Here is a 15,566-nt window from a genome sequence, read left to right as displayed (position 1 = left end):
CCTCCCCATCCTCTGCCTCTGGCAACCACCAGTCTGTCCTATGAGTTAGTTTTTTGTTGTTGTTTGGTTTTTGTTTTTGTTTTTCTTCTTTTTAAGATTCCACATATAAATAAGATCATATCGTATTTGTCTTCCTCTGTCTGACTTATTTCACTTAGCCCAATACCCTCTAGGTCCATCTATATTGTCCCAAATGGCAAGATTTCCTTATTTTCTTATGGCTAAATAGTACTCCATTGTGTGTGTGTCTGTGTGTGTGTGTGTGTAATGACAATTAAGTTCGCAAACTCATCATAGAAAAAGTGCTACATAACTCATTACTGAATATCACTACGGTCATCTTCAAAGTACTCCCCTTGGGAAGCTATGCACTGACACCAGCGCCTAGTTCACCCTTCAAAGCAATTTTGGAAATCTTTTTCTGGAATGGCCATCAGAGCTGTCATCGTATTATCCTTGATGTCCTGAATGTCATCAGAATGTTGCTTTCAATATTTCCTTTACTTCCAGTAAAAAAGAAGTCATTGGGGGCCATATCAGGTGAGTAGGGAGGGTGTTCCAATGCAGTTATTTGTTTACTGGCTAAAAACTCCCTCACAGACAGTGCATGTGAGCTGGTGCATTGTCGTGATGCAAGAGCCATGAATCGTTAGTGAAAAGTTCAGGTCATTTTTATCTAACTTTTTCAGGCAGCCTTTTCAGCACTTCCAAATAGTAAACTTGGTTAACTTTTGTTCAGTTGGTACAAATTCAAAATGAATAATCCCTCTGATAATAAAAAAGGTTGGCAACATCGTTTTGACTTTTGATTTGGACTGACGAAACTTTTTTGGTCATAGAGAATTGGCTGACTTCCATTATGCATTTTGATACTTTGTTGCAGGGTCGTATTGGTACACCCATGTTTCATCACCAGTGATAACACTGCCCAAAACATTGTCTTGCCTCTCGAAAAGGTCTTGGCAAACTTCGACTTCCTTTGCTTTTGTTCAGCAGTGAGTTCCTTTGCGACCATTTATGCACACACCTTTCTCATGCCAAGATTTTCAAACATTTTCTCCTATTCAGTAGGCTGCCTTTTCATTTGTTGTTTCTTTTGCTGTGTAGAAGCTTTTTAGTTTGATGTACTCCCAACTTGTTTTTTATTTTGTTATGTGAGCTTTAGATATCATATCAAAAAAAAAAAAAAAAGAAGAAAAAATCATTGATAAGACCCAGTCAAGAAGCTTCCCCCTATGTTTTCTTCTAGGAGTTTTATGGTTTCAGGTCTTTGATTCATTTTGAGTTCATCTCATGAGTGGTGCAAGATAGAGTGTAATTTTACTCTTTTACATGTGAATATCCAGTTTTCCCAGCACCATTTATTCAAGAGACTGTCTTTTCTCCATTAACTATTCTTGGCTGCCTTGTCAGGTATTATTAGTTGACCATATATGCTTATATTTATAGGTTTTTATTCTGTTACATTGGTCTATATGTCGGCTTTTATGCTAGTTCCATACTGTTTTGTTTACTATGGCTTTATAATATGGTTTGATATCCTACTTTGCTGTTCTTGCTCAAGATTGATTTGGCTTTGGGGGGTCTTTTATGGTTCCATGTAAAGTTTAGTATTTTCTTTCTACTTCTGTAAAAGGTGCCATTGGACTCTTGATAAGGATTACAGTAGATCTACATACACTCTACTAAAAATGGCTTTGAGCAGTATGGACATTTTAACAACATTAATTACTCCAATCCATGAACATGGTATTTTTCCATTTATGTCTTATTCAGTTTCCTTCATCAAAGACTTGCACATAAATGTTCACACCAGTTTTATTTATAAAAATACAAAAGCTAGAAACAGCCCTAATGTCTATTACTAGATGAATGGATGAATAAGTTTTATCTACCCAGGGGAATACTGTTCAGCAGTAAAAGGAATGGATTATTCCTATACACAGCAACAGGGATGAATTTCAAAATGATTATGTTGAGTGAAAGAAGCCAGACACAATACAAAATACATTTGTACAGTCCAATTTATTTGACATTCTTGAAAATGCAAACTAATATTTACTGACAGCAAGCAGATCAGTGGTTGCCTGGTGATGGGATAGGAGAGTGTGGGAGGTTGTCTTACAAAGCGGCATACGGAAACTTTTGGGAGTGGCAGATATGTTCATTATCTTGATTTTAGTCATGACTTCACAAGTCTCAAAGTTGACAAAGTCTGTGTATCCAAAAATATATAAATACCTCCCAAAAATCAATTTAGTAAAAGACATCCAATCCAATAGAAAAATAGGCAGAGTTGACAAGTAGTAATTCAGATGAGGAATGTAGAAAAATATATCTAACCTCATTAATATTCAGTGACACAAATCAAAGCCATAAAGAAATATTATCACCCACACCAGATTGGTTAAAAAAAATTAAGTCTTACAATACTGAGTGTTGGCAAAGTTGTGAAGAAATGGGAACTTTCATGTGGTGGTTGGAGTAAAAGTTAGTAGAACTAATTTTGACAATTGTTAGGAAAATTATCTATTAATGTTTCAGTGGTTTATTAAAAAGACTGATGTTATTTCTTTCTTAAGTGTTTGATAGATTTCACCACTGAAACTATCTGGGCCTAGAGTTTTCTTCATGAAAAGCTTTTTAATAATGGATTTATTTTCTTTAATAGCTACAGAGCTATTCATATTTTCTATTTCATTTTACATCAGTTTTGTTAGGTTGTACTATTCAATTTCTCCATTGATTTAATTATGAATTTGTTGCTATGAGGTTTTCCATAATATTCTCTTATTATCCTTCTGATATCTTTAGGATCTGAAATAATAAACCCTCTTTCATTCCTGATTTTTGTAAATTATGTTCTTGATCAGTCTAGTTGGGGGGTTATCAATTTTGCTGATCTTTTCAAGAAATTAATTTTGGGCAAAGGACCTGAATAGACATTTCTCCAAAGAGGACATGCAGATGGCCAATAGACACATGAAAAGATGCTCAACATCATTAATCATCAGAGAAATGCAAATAAAAGCCACAATGAGATATCACCTCACACCTGTCAGAATGGCTATCGTCAATAAATCAACAAACAGCAAGTGTTGGTGAGAATGCTGAGAAAACAGAACTCTATTTTTTTTTAAAATTTTTTATTGGGGAAGGGGAACAGGACTTTATTGGGGAACAGTGTGTACTTCCAGGACTTTTTCCCAAGTCCAGTTGTTGTCCTTTCAATCTTAGTCGTGGAGGGCGCAGTTCAGCTCCAGGTCCAGTTGCCGTTGCTAGTTGCAGGGGGCACAGCCCACCATCCCTTGCAGGAGTCAAACCGGCAACCTTGTGGTTGAGAGGACTCCAACCAACTAAGCCATCTAGGAGCTCAGCGGCAGCTCAGCTCAAGGTACCATGTTCAATTTTAGTTGCACGGGACGCTATCCACCATCCCTTGCGGGACTCGAGGAATTGAACTGGCAACCTTGTGTTTGAGAGCCCACTGGCCCATGTGGGAATCGAACCGGCAGCCTTCAGAGTTAGGAGCATGGAGCTCCAACTGCCTGAGCCACCCGGCCAGCCTGAAAACAGAACTCTTGTGCATTGTTGATAGAATTGCAAACTGGTGCAGCTGCTATGGAAAACAGTATGGAGGTTCCTCAAAACATTAAAAATAGAACTACCTTATGACCCAGCAATTCCACTCCTGGGTATTTATCCAAAGAAATCCAATACACTAATTCAAAAAGATATATGGACCCTTATGTTCATTGTAGTGTTGTTTACAATAGCCAAGCTATGGAATCAACCTTAGTGCCCATCAATAGACAAAGAAGAGGTGGTACATATATATAATACAGTAGTACTTGGCGATAAAAAAGAATGAAATGTTACCATTTGTGACAACATAGATAGACACAGGGGGTATTATTAAGTAAAATAAGACAGAGAAAGAGAAATACCATATGATGTCACTTATATGTGGAATCTAAAGGACAACACAAATGAACAAAGAAAACAGAAACAGAACTATAGATACATAAAATAAACTGATGGTTACTAGATGGGAGGGAGTTTGGGGTACTGGGTAAGAAAGGTGAGGGGATTAAGAAGTACAAATTGGTAGTAATAAGACTCACAGGGATGTAAAGTATAGTATGGAGAAGAAGAATAATACTGTAAAAACTATGTATAATGTCAGATGGGTATTAGACTTATTGTGGGATCATTTCATAAGTTAAATAAATTTCTAAACACTATGCTGTACACCTGGAACTAATATAAAGCAATATTGCATGTCAACTATAATTTAAAAAGAATAGTCTCAAGAATGTATAGTACAGCATAGGGAATATAGTCAATAATATTCTAATAACTACAGTGTCAGATGGGTAATAGACTTATTGGTGTTATCACATTGAGAGATATATAAATGTCTAATCATTATGTTGTTTTGTATACCTGAAATTAATTTAAAAAATTAGTTTTGGCCGTACTTTCACTATTTTTTATTTCATTGATATCTGCTCTGATATTTATCCTGTTTCCCCTTCTAATTACTTTTTGTTTACTTTGCTTTTTTTTTTTTCTACTTTCTTAGTGTGTAACCTTAATCTGGTTATTGATTTCAGACTTTTTATTATTTTTAATATGAGCACTGTAAGCTATTAATTTCTTTTTCAGCACTATCACGTGTATCACACAAATTTTGATATCCTGTATTTTCATTCAGTTTGGAGTATTTTCTAAATTCTGATTTTCCTTGTGATTTATAACTGTTTTGTTTAATTTATAAATATTAGTGAATGTTCTAGATGTATTTTTGTTATTTATTTCATTTAATTCCATTGTGATCAGAGAACATTCTCTGTATGATTTTATTATTTTAAAATTTATTGACAGTTATTATATGGCCAAACAATATATAGTCTATCATGGGACTATACTGTATATACTTGAAAATAATTTGTATTCTGTAGTTATTGGGTGTTATCAATTAGATTAAGGTAGTCATAGTGTTTTTCAGGTAACCTATATGTCTAATTTTTTTGTCTATTTCTATCAATTGCTAAGAAGAGGTGTTAATTTTTTCTCTATATAATTTTGCCATTTTTTATTTCATATATTTTAAGGCTCTGTTTTTAGGCACATTCACATTTATGATTGTTCTGTCTTCCTGTGAATTGATCCTTTTATCATTATAAAATGTCCCTCTTTATCTCTAGTAATTCTTTAATTCTGAAATCTACTGTGTATATTAGGTATAAATGTAGCCCCTTCAGCCTTCTTACATTTTGCATTGCATATCTTTTTCAATGCACTTATTTTCAATGTCTCTGTATATTTATATTTAAAGTGCTGCTGTTATAGACAATAAATAGTTGGGTCTTGCTGTTTTATACATTCTGGTTATTTCTGCATTTTAACTAGATTGTTTAGTCCATCAACATTCAATGTTATTATTAATAGGGTTGAATTTAGGTCTACCATTTCACTGTTTGTTTTCTATATGTCCCCTCTGGGTTATTTGTTTGTTTGTTTCTCTGTTCCTTTTTTTTTTTTTTTTGCCTTTTAAAATATATTTTAGAATTCTGTTTTAATTTTTCTATTATTATTTTGGCCTTTTGCCTATCTTTTAGTGGTTGCTCTAACAATTATAATTTGTATCCTTAACTTTTTACAATCCACTTAGAGTTAATGCTGGGCAATTTTATGAAAAATGTACAAAACCTTGAAAGTATATCAGTTTGTTAATACAGATTTATTGCTCCATTCTTAAAGTTAGAGTTGTCCTATGTATTATATTTACATCAAGATTAAAATTCTTGCTTTAAACAGTCTTATGTATTTGAAAGAAATTAGGCAAAATAGTCATATACTTACCACTTCTGATGCTTTTTATTTCTTTTTTTTTTTTTATATTAACATTTTTTAAAATTTATTGGGGTGACAATTGTTAGTAAAATTACATAGTTTTCAGGTGTACAATTCTGTATTACATCATCTATAAATACCATTGTGTGTTCATCACCCAGAGTCAGTTCTCCTTCCATCACCATATATTTGATCCCCGTTACCCTCATCTCCCACCCCCCACCCCCCTTACCCTCTGGTAACCACTAAACTGTTGTCTGTGTCTATGAGTTTTTGTTTCTCACTTGTTTGTCTTGTTCTTGTTTTTGGTTTATATACCACATATCAGTATCTCTTTCTAAATATTGCAGTTTCTATGTAGGATCATTTTCTTTCAGTCTGAAGAGCTTCCTTTCACTTTTCTTGTAGGCCAGGTCTGCTGCTGATGTAATCCTTCTATTTTTTCTTTATCTGAAAATATCTTTCTTTTGCCTTTGATATTGAAAGATATTTTCCTTCAGTATGGAATTCTGAGTTAATAGTGTTTCTTTTTTAAAAAAATAGTGTTTCTTTCTTTCAGCACTTTAGAGATCTTATTTTACTATCTTTGAGCTGTCATCTTAGTGTCAGTCTCGTAATAGTCTTTTAACTCAAGACTAGGTCACATATTCTTATATACTTTTATGTTGAGTATTTTTGGATTTTATGGGCATTATGAATGTTATGCATTATTTTTTCGAAACAGGTAATTAATTTGATTGGGCTCCAGCTGCAAGCTCTGTCTCCCCTGCAGTGGGTGGCAGCTCAAATCTCAGTTCAGTCTTTGAGCCTTAGCTTGGCTGTAAGCTTGGTTCAGGCACCAGCCAGAGATTTGGGCAGAGTGTATTCACAGAATCTCAGGCTCCCCATCTGGATCTCCTTGGGGTTTCCTTGCATCACTTTCACTGGCTATGGTTGCCCTGAACTCTGTCCCCAGCAGTTCTGAAATGCTGAAGGTTTTCCAGCATAGTTTTAGGTTCTCTGCCTAGCACAGACTGGGCACTGCTGTCAGGTTAAAAGCCATAAAAATGGGAAATTCATCCTATGTTGTTCCGCTCTTTGAAGTGCTGACTGCCCTCCAAAATCTGTCTGCTTTTGATCTCCTTCCATTGTCCTCAGATAGTTTTTAAAAATATTTTTCCAAAGTTTGTAGTTGTCATCTGTGGAAGGGTTGGCTTGATAGAAGCTACTTGACCATGACCAGAAGCATAACTCCCCCCAAATGATGTCTTCATAATATAAATGTTATCATGCCACCCCCACCACACTTAAAATTATTCCATGATATCCTATTGCATTTAATATAAAATCCAAACTTTGCACTTGCTCCTTGGTCTTAGCACACCCTCCTAGCTCTTCCCTCTTCTGGGGTCATGATATATGCTCTTTGTTCTGCTTGCAATGCTCTTATTTCCACTTTTTGAAAAATAGACTTTATTTTTTAGAGCAGTTTTATGTTCACAGCAAAATCAAGGGGAAGGTGTAGAGATTTCCCATATTCCTCCTGCCCCTACTTCTTCCCACTTATCATATGGTTACGCCCTTTCATTGTTTTGATCTCAGCTAAAATGTTACTTCCTCAGGGGTGTTTTATCCTGACCACCAGTATAAGTCTTACTTCATTGTCTATTTTGCTTATCACTGTACACTCAGCACCTAGATAGTGTCTGACATACAGTATGCACTCAATGCATATTTTTTTAGTGATGAGGGATGATTTATTTAATGCTTCTAGTAATTTTTTATAGTGGAGTGGAAAAAATATTACTTTTAATTAAAGTTTGAGAAAATTAATTGTAAACCATTATAATGGAGGTTAATTATAACATTAGCCTTGAGTTTAAACCCACTAGGATCACCTAAGTATAATCCTTCATGGGCATCAGTTACTATCCTCCCAGACCCCAAGATTTCATGAGACAGACCTGTGTTCTATTGAATTCTAATCTATCAGTAAGTGAGACATATTTTTGAAAATACATCAGAGTTGATGTTCAGATACCAATGAGATGACTAGTTAGACGTATTTCTCATCATTGTTTAATTTTGTAATAAGATTAGCCAGATTTAGAATCACTGGCATTATAAATTCATATTATTAAAAATCTTAATATTATTGAAACATGCATTAATAATATATTTTTTGCCATTTGTGACAACATGTATGGACTTTGAAGAAATTATACAAAGTGAAATAAGTCAGACAGAGAAAGACAAATAACTGTTATACCTCACTTTATGTGGAATCTAAAACAAAACCAAACTCATAAATACAGAGAACAGATTGGTGGTTGCCAGAGGTGGGGTGTGAGGGGTGGGCGAAATGGGTGAAGGTGGTCAAAGATATGAACTTCCAGTTACAAGCTAGATAAGTCATAGGGATATAAAGTACAGCAAGATGACAATACTGTATTACACATCTGAAAGTTGCTAAGAGAGTAGATCTTAAAAAAAACAAGAAACAAATTGTAACTGTGATGGATATTAGCTAGACTTTTTGTGGTGATCATTTTGCATTATATACAAATATTAAATCATTATGTTGTACACCTGGAATTAATACAGTGTTATACATCAATTATATCTCATTTTTTTAAATATATGTATTTTTGATAAAATGTCTTTTTTGCCTGGAAATTGACTTTTTAAATTAAAATTTCATTCATTACATTATTGAAATTTGACTATTAAATAATCTGAAATTTCTTTTAAAAAATCTTATAAGGCCTGGGATTTATAGCTATTATAATAACATGAAACAAACTATCACATTAGCAAGCCATGCATATTTCTCTATAATCTCTATTAGGCTTAAAGCTATGAACAAATGCTAATGACTAAATATTTACAGTTTTATCTATTTCTGTTCACTTATTTTTAAATGCTTTTTTTCTGGGTACAAATTTATGTTCTCTTCTAATTCATATTCAACATTATAACATGTATTCACACAATAGTTTTGGCAGTCAAATGGTTTAAAATGCTACTCTTTTATTGCTTAAGGGAACTTTATGGAAAATTCTCCTTTTTAATCTTTGCAAATGATAACAAATGACATAAGCCTTCAATTTCGCAGGTTAATAAGCACAAAGAGGAAATGGAAATGAGAAAAAAGCTTGACAGTGTAAGTAAGCATCAAGGTTTGCTTTAAGTTCTTTCTTTCTTTTTCTTTTATTCTGTGCTTCTCTTGCTTGGGCGTTAGGGTTGAAGGATCTATACGTAGCACACGGAGGCTTTTCACTTTCCAACACTTGAGTTTAAAAGAGGAAATACCTAACAGTGATGCAAGAAGCATGAATGGGAGACCAGGAAACTGATGGCTAAGAGCAGGGAGAAGGAGAGAGTGAAGGAGTAAGCAGACAAGAAAGCAAGCCTGGCATAAATAAGGGGAATGAAAGGTGTCATCTCCATGTATTGATCCTTAGTCCCAGTGCCTTGTCCCAGGATTCCTGTCCCATCACTCCTACCTTCTATTTCTCCGTATTCTTACAAATAAGATACAAACCTCAAGTTACCACCTCACCCTACTCCACAAGGACCCTACCTCAACAGGTCCTTCCAGAAAACATTCATCTGATGGTATGGTTTCCTTAGTGCTCTATCAGCAGTGAGAGGAGTGGGGGGAAAAAGCCCAACTGACAAATTAAGTCAAGCCGGGGGGATGGTGGGATTGGGAGCCAGAACAGGTCCAGGCCCTTTGGGACTGTAAACTTTAAATCTGCAACTCCAACTCACGGAGGGCAAGGAAGGAAAAGAAAGGGACACGAATCTGAAGAATGAAGTGAGAATAACAAGGTTGGTTCTTTTTGTGTGACAGAGCCCAAAACCAGTCAAGGGGAAAGAGGATACTTTGATGCCCCCACAACCTGGGATTCTATCCAGGACTGGAACTGCTTCGAGGCAACCTTCTATCTCCATCAGTACAGCGTCTCTTAAGACCACAAGAGATAAGACTCCAGGAAAATCTTTAAAGCAAGAGCTCCCTGTGGTAAGAACTGCTCACATACCCATGCCCTGTGACACTTTCGTCTGCACAGGGACCCTGTTCTGTTAGCAGTATTGACACTGCATGTCACACCTCATGTCCAGCATCAGCGAGATCAACTGTGTCAACACACGTGATTCTCCCTATTCTCTGCATGCATCTGGGCAGGGAGCTCTGGCTGCTCTTCTCGGCACCAGTGTGTCCTTGTAAGGTCCCTTAACTTGTCCAAGAGGATGCCACCATTACCCCCAGCTTGGTGGTGTACTTTAGTTTAGTCACTAAGCCTTAGTGGATCTCTACTAAATTAGTGAGGTGGAGAAGCCACATTCCGAGCACTTTCTAGGGTGTAGAATTTCAAACTCATTACGGCCTAATAGCTATCAGAAGCTTACTGAAGATTCCCTGAAGGACACACAGGTATACCGTGTATATCTGTATATACATTTGCTCATAGTATTCTAAATTGACACCTGGATGAACTCACACTATCAGAGACTCTCAGGCAGGAATTATCTGCTATTACTCTCCCTACCCCTTTTCACCCACCCCAAACAATCAGAATTGCTTTTGCTGGACCTACAATGCAACTATGGGTCTACAAAGAGGGCATGTCAAGAAGTAGCTCTGTGATATTCAGTTCAACGTTGGCTTGTTGTGTGGGTTTTGCTGACACAGTGCTCACGGCATTGCATGATACCTCCCTGTAATGGTCCTCTGGGAAACTTTCTTCTGCCCTTAGTTATGGGAATAGTCATATTTCTCTGAGCAATTGCTCTTTCCTGTGGGTGCTGTGAGTTGTGTAACTAATCAAAGCTCCTTTTCCCTGTTGATTCATAGAAAGCCTAGACGCCCATTAGTGACACATCTAACCAATGCATAACACTTCATAGAAAGAGCGTCTCTATTTGCACATTTTGATTTTTGCATGCTCTTTTGTCTTGTTTCCACATGTTTCCATTCTCTTTCTCCTTCTCCCAGAGGGGGTGGAATCTACCTCTGTACACTCAGGTTATGGAGAAGCAGAGCAGGACCATACTTCCTTTGTCCTCCTTACTCCAAAAGGGGACAAGGAAAGATACAGCCCTGTCATACTGATGCACCAGACAGATGGCTCAGTGCCCGCACCCAGAGGAAGAATGAGAGCGCAGGTGCAGAGAAGCGAGGGTGTTATACTAGTGGAAGTCTTTCTCCAGGAGTTGAGAAAAAGCACTCTCCTCGAAAAGCATTTCCACTTTGCAGAAAGTTAGGAAGTATAGACAACTGGAAACCAATGTAATTTCTCAAGAAGGAGAATGACATTTGGGAGGAAATTTGGCACGTGACTGTCCAGTGCCTGAGTTCTAGAAGTAAGAACCCTGGGTTTAGAATCCAGGTCTTGGGAAGGTTTTTATTCTTTTTTTAATCTCCCAACCCCCACCCTCACCCCCAAAAGAACAAAAAACAAAAAACACTGGCCAGAGTATGCAGTGCTGCCTGCTGACCCAGGCAGGACACCAGCCATACTGGGTGAGGGGCTCTAGTCCAAGCCTTGGACTTAGCAAGTCTGGCTGAGCTGGTGTCCTGTTCCAAAAGCCTCCAACAGGTGCCATAAAACCAGGTTAAGTGGCAGGTTCTGTGGTCCGAGGGTCTGAGATGAACATGGCCAGGGTTACAGAGCAGGGTTAGTGGCTGAGACAGAGCGAGGGGCCTCCCAGCCCGACATAGCAGCAGCAGTGGGGAGCTGCCCCTGTCTCTCCAGCTAGCCCACGGCTACAACTAAATCCTACAATTCCAGATTAGAAACTCCAGTGTCCTCAATTTATAGATCGAAATTGAGCTTCCAAAATCACAGCCCCGAGGGGCAGAAACACTGCCTGTTCTCACCCATGGAAAATGCACAACAAAGGAGAGACAAAGGCAGACAGGATCTCTGAGAAGGTATCATTTCAACAAGATTTTCTTTTAGTGTAACAGTTCTTTTTCCTTCTGACTGTAATGATGCTTATCTTGCTGTTTCTAAAGCATAACAGTACATTTTGTCAGCCAGAGAGACTCTGAAGTTAGTGTATAACGATAAGTAAAAATTGGACCGGTGAGGGCAGAGGGAGGAGATGACATAAGCTGGTGTTTACATCTTTATATTTAATTGACTTGATTTTAAAGTATAATGTAGTTTTCTAGGTCACCGTTATTACTAGCATATACACTTTCATTGTTAATAATAATCCTGTTATTATAAATGCTCCCTTATCTCACCTTCCCATGTGGTCTGTTCTTCATTGGAGATTATCTCTATGTATATGCACTCTGGTTATAATTTTTCTGTTTCTCTCTTTCACATATTTTATTATATTGAGGGTGCTGGACTTCTTAAAAATTGACTTGAAAGGGTTTTCTAATACTTACCACGTGTAAATGACCAAACGGAGAGCTGGCTGCAGGAACTTTTACATCAGTCATTTAACTTATCCAATTAATCATACTTATTTTTTGAAATCTGTGTCATTTGGTGGGAACAGCACACATGCTTCACACAGTGGAGTACACAGTGATAAAATGAGTGTTTAGCCAGTCTGAAAAACGCGATAGGAACATTGCTGTCTGATTTCTACTTATGAACGATTTCACAACATAAAATGTATATTTGTACAGTATTTTTGTGTAAAGTTTATTTTTTGATATCTGTAAAACATTTCAAATACTAAGATTGCACATAACAAGGTTAAATTGGAGTCTCAGGTTCCCCCTCCCCCACCCCCAGCCAGGGTAATTCGTTAATTAAGGTTGCACCCAGTGAATGCTTTCCCTGGAAGATTTCTGAGCTTCCACGGGGTAACCTGGCCTATGCTGATGGAACATATGGTGCGTGCTTAGATCTGCAGAAAGCATCAGGAACCCTCTATGTGGGAAGTGGGACATGGGACGAAGTCATTCGTGTTCCCATTCTTAAAGTGCACGCAATACAAAGCAATTTGTACATCACAGAAGACATTAATAAAAACTCAAGAACATTATTCATTTGACATTGTTAAGCGAAATTTCTTTGTGATAGTTTTGCAATTATGACCATAGTTATCCTGCAAGCTTGTAAGTTTTTTAAAAAAAATTATTATTATAGCATATAGGATTACTATTATAGGTATATAGTATTATAGTCTAGGTGGGTGAAAGAAAAATTTCCTTCTGAAATTTCCCATTTCTCTCCTCTACAGCCATTTATTTGATTAAATTGCATGTAAAGTTTAAAATAAATGCCACCAGAAAAGAAAATAATATAATCTGTTGATTATTTCAATCTTTTTTTTCCCCTTGGCTTGGTTTGATAAAGCTGGCAGAGCATTGCGGGAAAGCCAGCATTTTTCTCATTGTTGATCTGGCCATCCCAGGTGGGGCAATAATACAGAGATAGGACAAGTCTGGGCATGTGCATGGTCTTCAGCGGTTGTCAAAGAATATTTACCATATTTTGATAGATTACATTGACACAAAAGAATTTCCCTTATACTGGATCTTCATCTCAGAATACGAATAACTAAAATGTAGAGATAATTGAAATCACACACTGCAATTACTTGTTTTATTTTAAAATCAAAATTTTCATTGACCCCCTAAAATGAATTCATCTTTAGATTCTGCTCCCAGAGAATTGAAATTAAAAATTGAAAATCTGAGTTATATTTAAAATTCAACTGAAAGGTGGCTTTCACTTTCTACATTTTTTTATTCTGAGTAGTTTGATGGCAAATTAAATAAATACTTTCAGTATATTTAGAACTGAAAATATTTTACTGAAAATAATATTTAATACTTGTTGCACAGATGAAAAATGTTATTTGTTAAAATCACTTGAGGGGTTTTATGTTTTGTCTCTTCTTGTTTGTTTTGTTGGCAGACAATTATTTTATTTGTAAAGTTTATGATAGTTTAATATAATTTAACTTAAGGACCTAAGATATTACCGTGGAAATCAGGAAAAGATAAGTTAGAGATTTGTATCAATTTCTATTCTTCCGTAGATGCTCTCAGTCCTGGGGGCAGATGCTAGATCCTGACCACATATATTATCACCTTGGTGATAACACAAGGGTCACCCTTGACATTCAGGAGCACACAGAGCAGCCATCTTACCCCTCATGGTACGGTGTTGCTTTATTCTCTCTGTCTGGGTTTCAGCTGTGGGTATCTTTCCGTTCCCACTGGGAGTCAAGGCCAGTCTTGAACACCAGGTCATTTGGCCAGAGTCCTGACACTGCCCAGTTTTGCGTCTTACCCCCAGAAGACTGAACAATTTGACATGCTGTCACTCATCCTAATTGTCATTATGGCATATGTTAATTCTGCTGCTTGGTGCTATGAGTTCTATTACAGAATTGCTTCGATATTAACGCTCAAGGCCAGAATCAAGCCTGAGGTTGCTACAGCCTTTGGACACTAGCACTGGACTATTAGCCACTCTCGTTGGATCCAGCTTTAAAGGGAGAAGCTTGGCAGTTTCTCCAGCCCTGATCTGTTCAGGCCTAGTCTCTCCAGCTTTCTCCTCAAATTCTGGGGATAAGCTTATATGTTACAACACATATCAGTGTTTTTTTTTAGGAATGCATTTTCCTGGAAGGTGGTACTTTTCTTCATTTGATATCCCTTTGTTTTCTTTTCCTCAATATAATCTCTGCTTGTTCTTCACGAAAACCTCAACTTTTAAAGAAAAATTGTTTTCCCATATGTATTCATCTATTACTTATTACTCCTAACTTGCATATCTGATCAAACTTAGATAACTAGTGATATCTCACTGAATTGATTTAATGCTAGCCACATCCAAAGAGTTCTGAAGTTTTGTTAGTGAATCAAGTTACAAGTTACACTTTTATTTAGGCTTTTAAAAATCTTGAAAATAGCTCGAGGGTCTCCTTCACCAATCTCAATGTGGTATCCATTCCTTTGTTGAATATATGAGTATATGCAAATATCAGGAATAGAAAAACAACTTACCTACAACCAATGCCATGAAGTGTTATGGAGTCCAGTTAATCTAATGGCTGAAAGTATATTTGATTTCATACCACCAGAATTAGTGGACATAATTTCTCTCTCTCTCTCTGCTCCCTATACTTCCCTCCCCCCATTGTGTATTTTCTCTCTCTCTCTCTCTCTCTCTCTCTCTCTCTCCTCCCTATACTTCCCTCCCCCCCCCCCCATTGAGCTTCTGGAATTTAATGTCTTTTATTAGCTTTGACCATTGTCGTCAATATCTCTTTTGCCCTAATCTCTTTCCATATTTCCTAAGCATATGTGTCTAAGCAACCTAGATTGTAATTCTGGTGGTCTGTTTCTCTAGCTGAGAATATGCAAGTGGATTGTAATTAAGATAATATAGCGTTTCCATCTGGTTTACATTAAATAAGGCACAAGCATATTTTTAAAGGTAATTATTTATGTTACTGTTAGAAAGATTTCAATAAACAGTTTTAGATTCTTATATAGCTATTGGAAGAGCTAGGAGAGTAAGTATTAGGAAAGCAACAACAACAAAAAAAGATTTCAGACTCAAGCACCCAAGCAGCTGGTTGATAAGAGATCAATGAGAAGTCATTGCAGTTTGTAGGAATCTTTGGAAATCTCGCACCAAATAGCTTAGTCTCAGCAGTAAAGAAAGTGTTTCTTAAATGCACTATGAAACTCATATACAAGTATCTGTTCGTTCATCTTACTTCAAATGGCTTTGGAA

At 36.6% G+C, this 15,566-nt stretch overlaps 1 protein-coding gene across 1 annotated transcript in view; it reads left to right on the top strand.

Annotated features, from left to right (window-relative positions):
• Positions 1-15,566, top strand: part of C1H10orf67 (chromosome 1 C10orf67 homolog) — a 118,355-nt gene that overhangs the window by 51,624 nt on the left and 51,165 nt on the right. The window contains exon 10 of the mRNA XM_088793967.1: positions 8,954-9,001. Coding sequence (XP_088650093.1) covers positions 8,954-9,001 — 48 coding nt within the window. The remainder of the gene's footprint in view (positions 1-8,953; positions 9,002-15,566) is intronic.

This window comes from Rhinolophus sinicus, chromosome 1, assembly GCF_057876585.1.
Source record: "Rhinolophus sinicus isolate RSI-liver-muscle chromosome 1, RSI-T2T, whole genome shotgun sequence".
NCBI classification, from domain to species: domain Eukaryota; kingdom Metazoa; phylum Chordata; class Mammalia; order Chiroptera; family Rhinolophidae; genus Rhinolophus; species Rhinolophus sinicus.
This window is presented reverse-complemented; position numbering and strand designations above follow the sequence as displayed.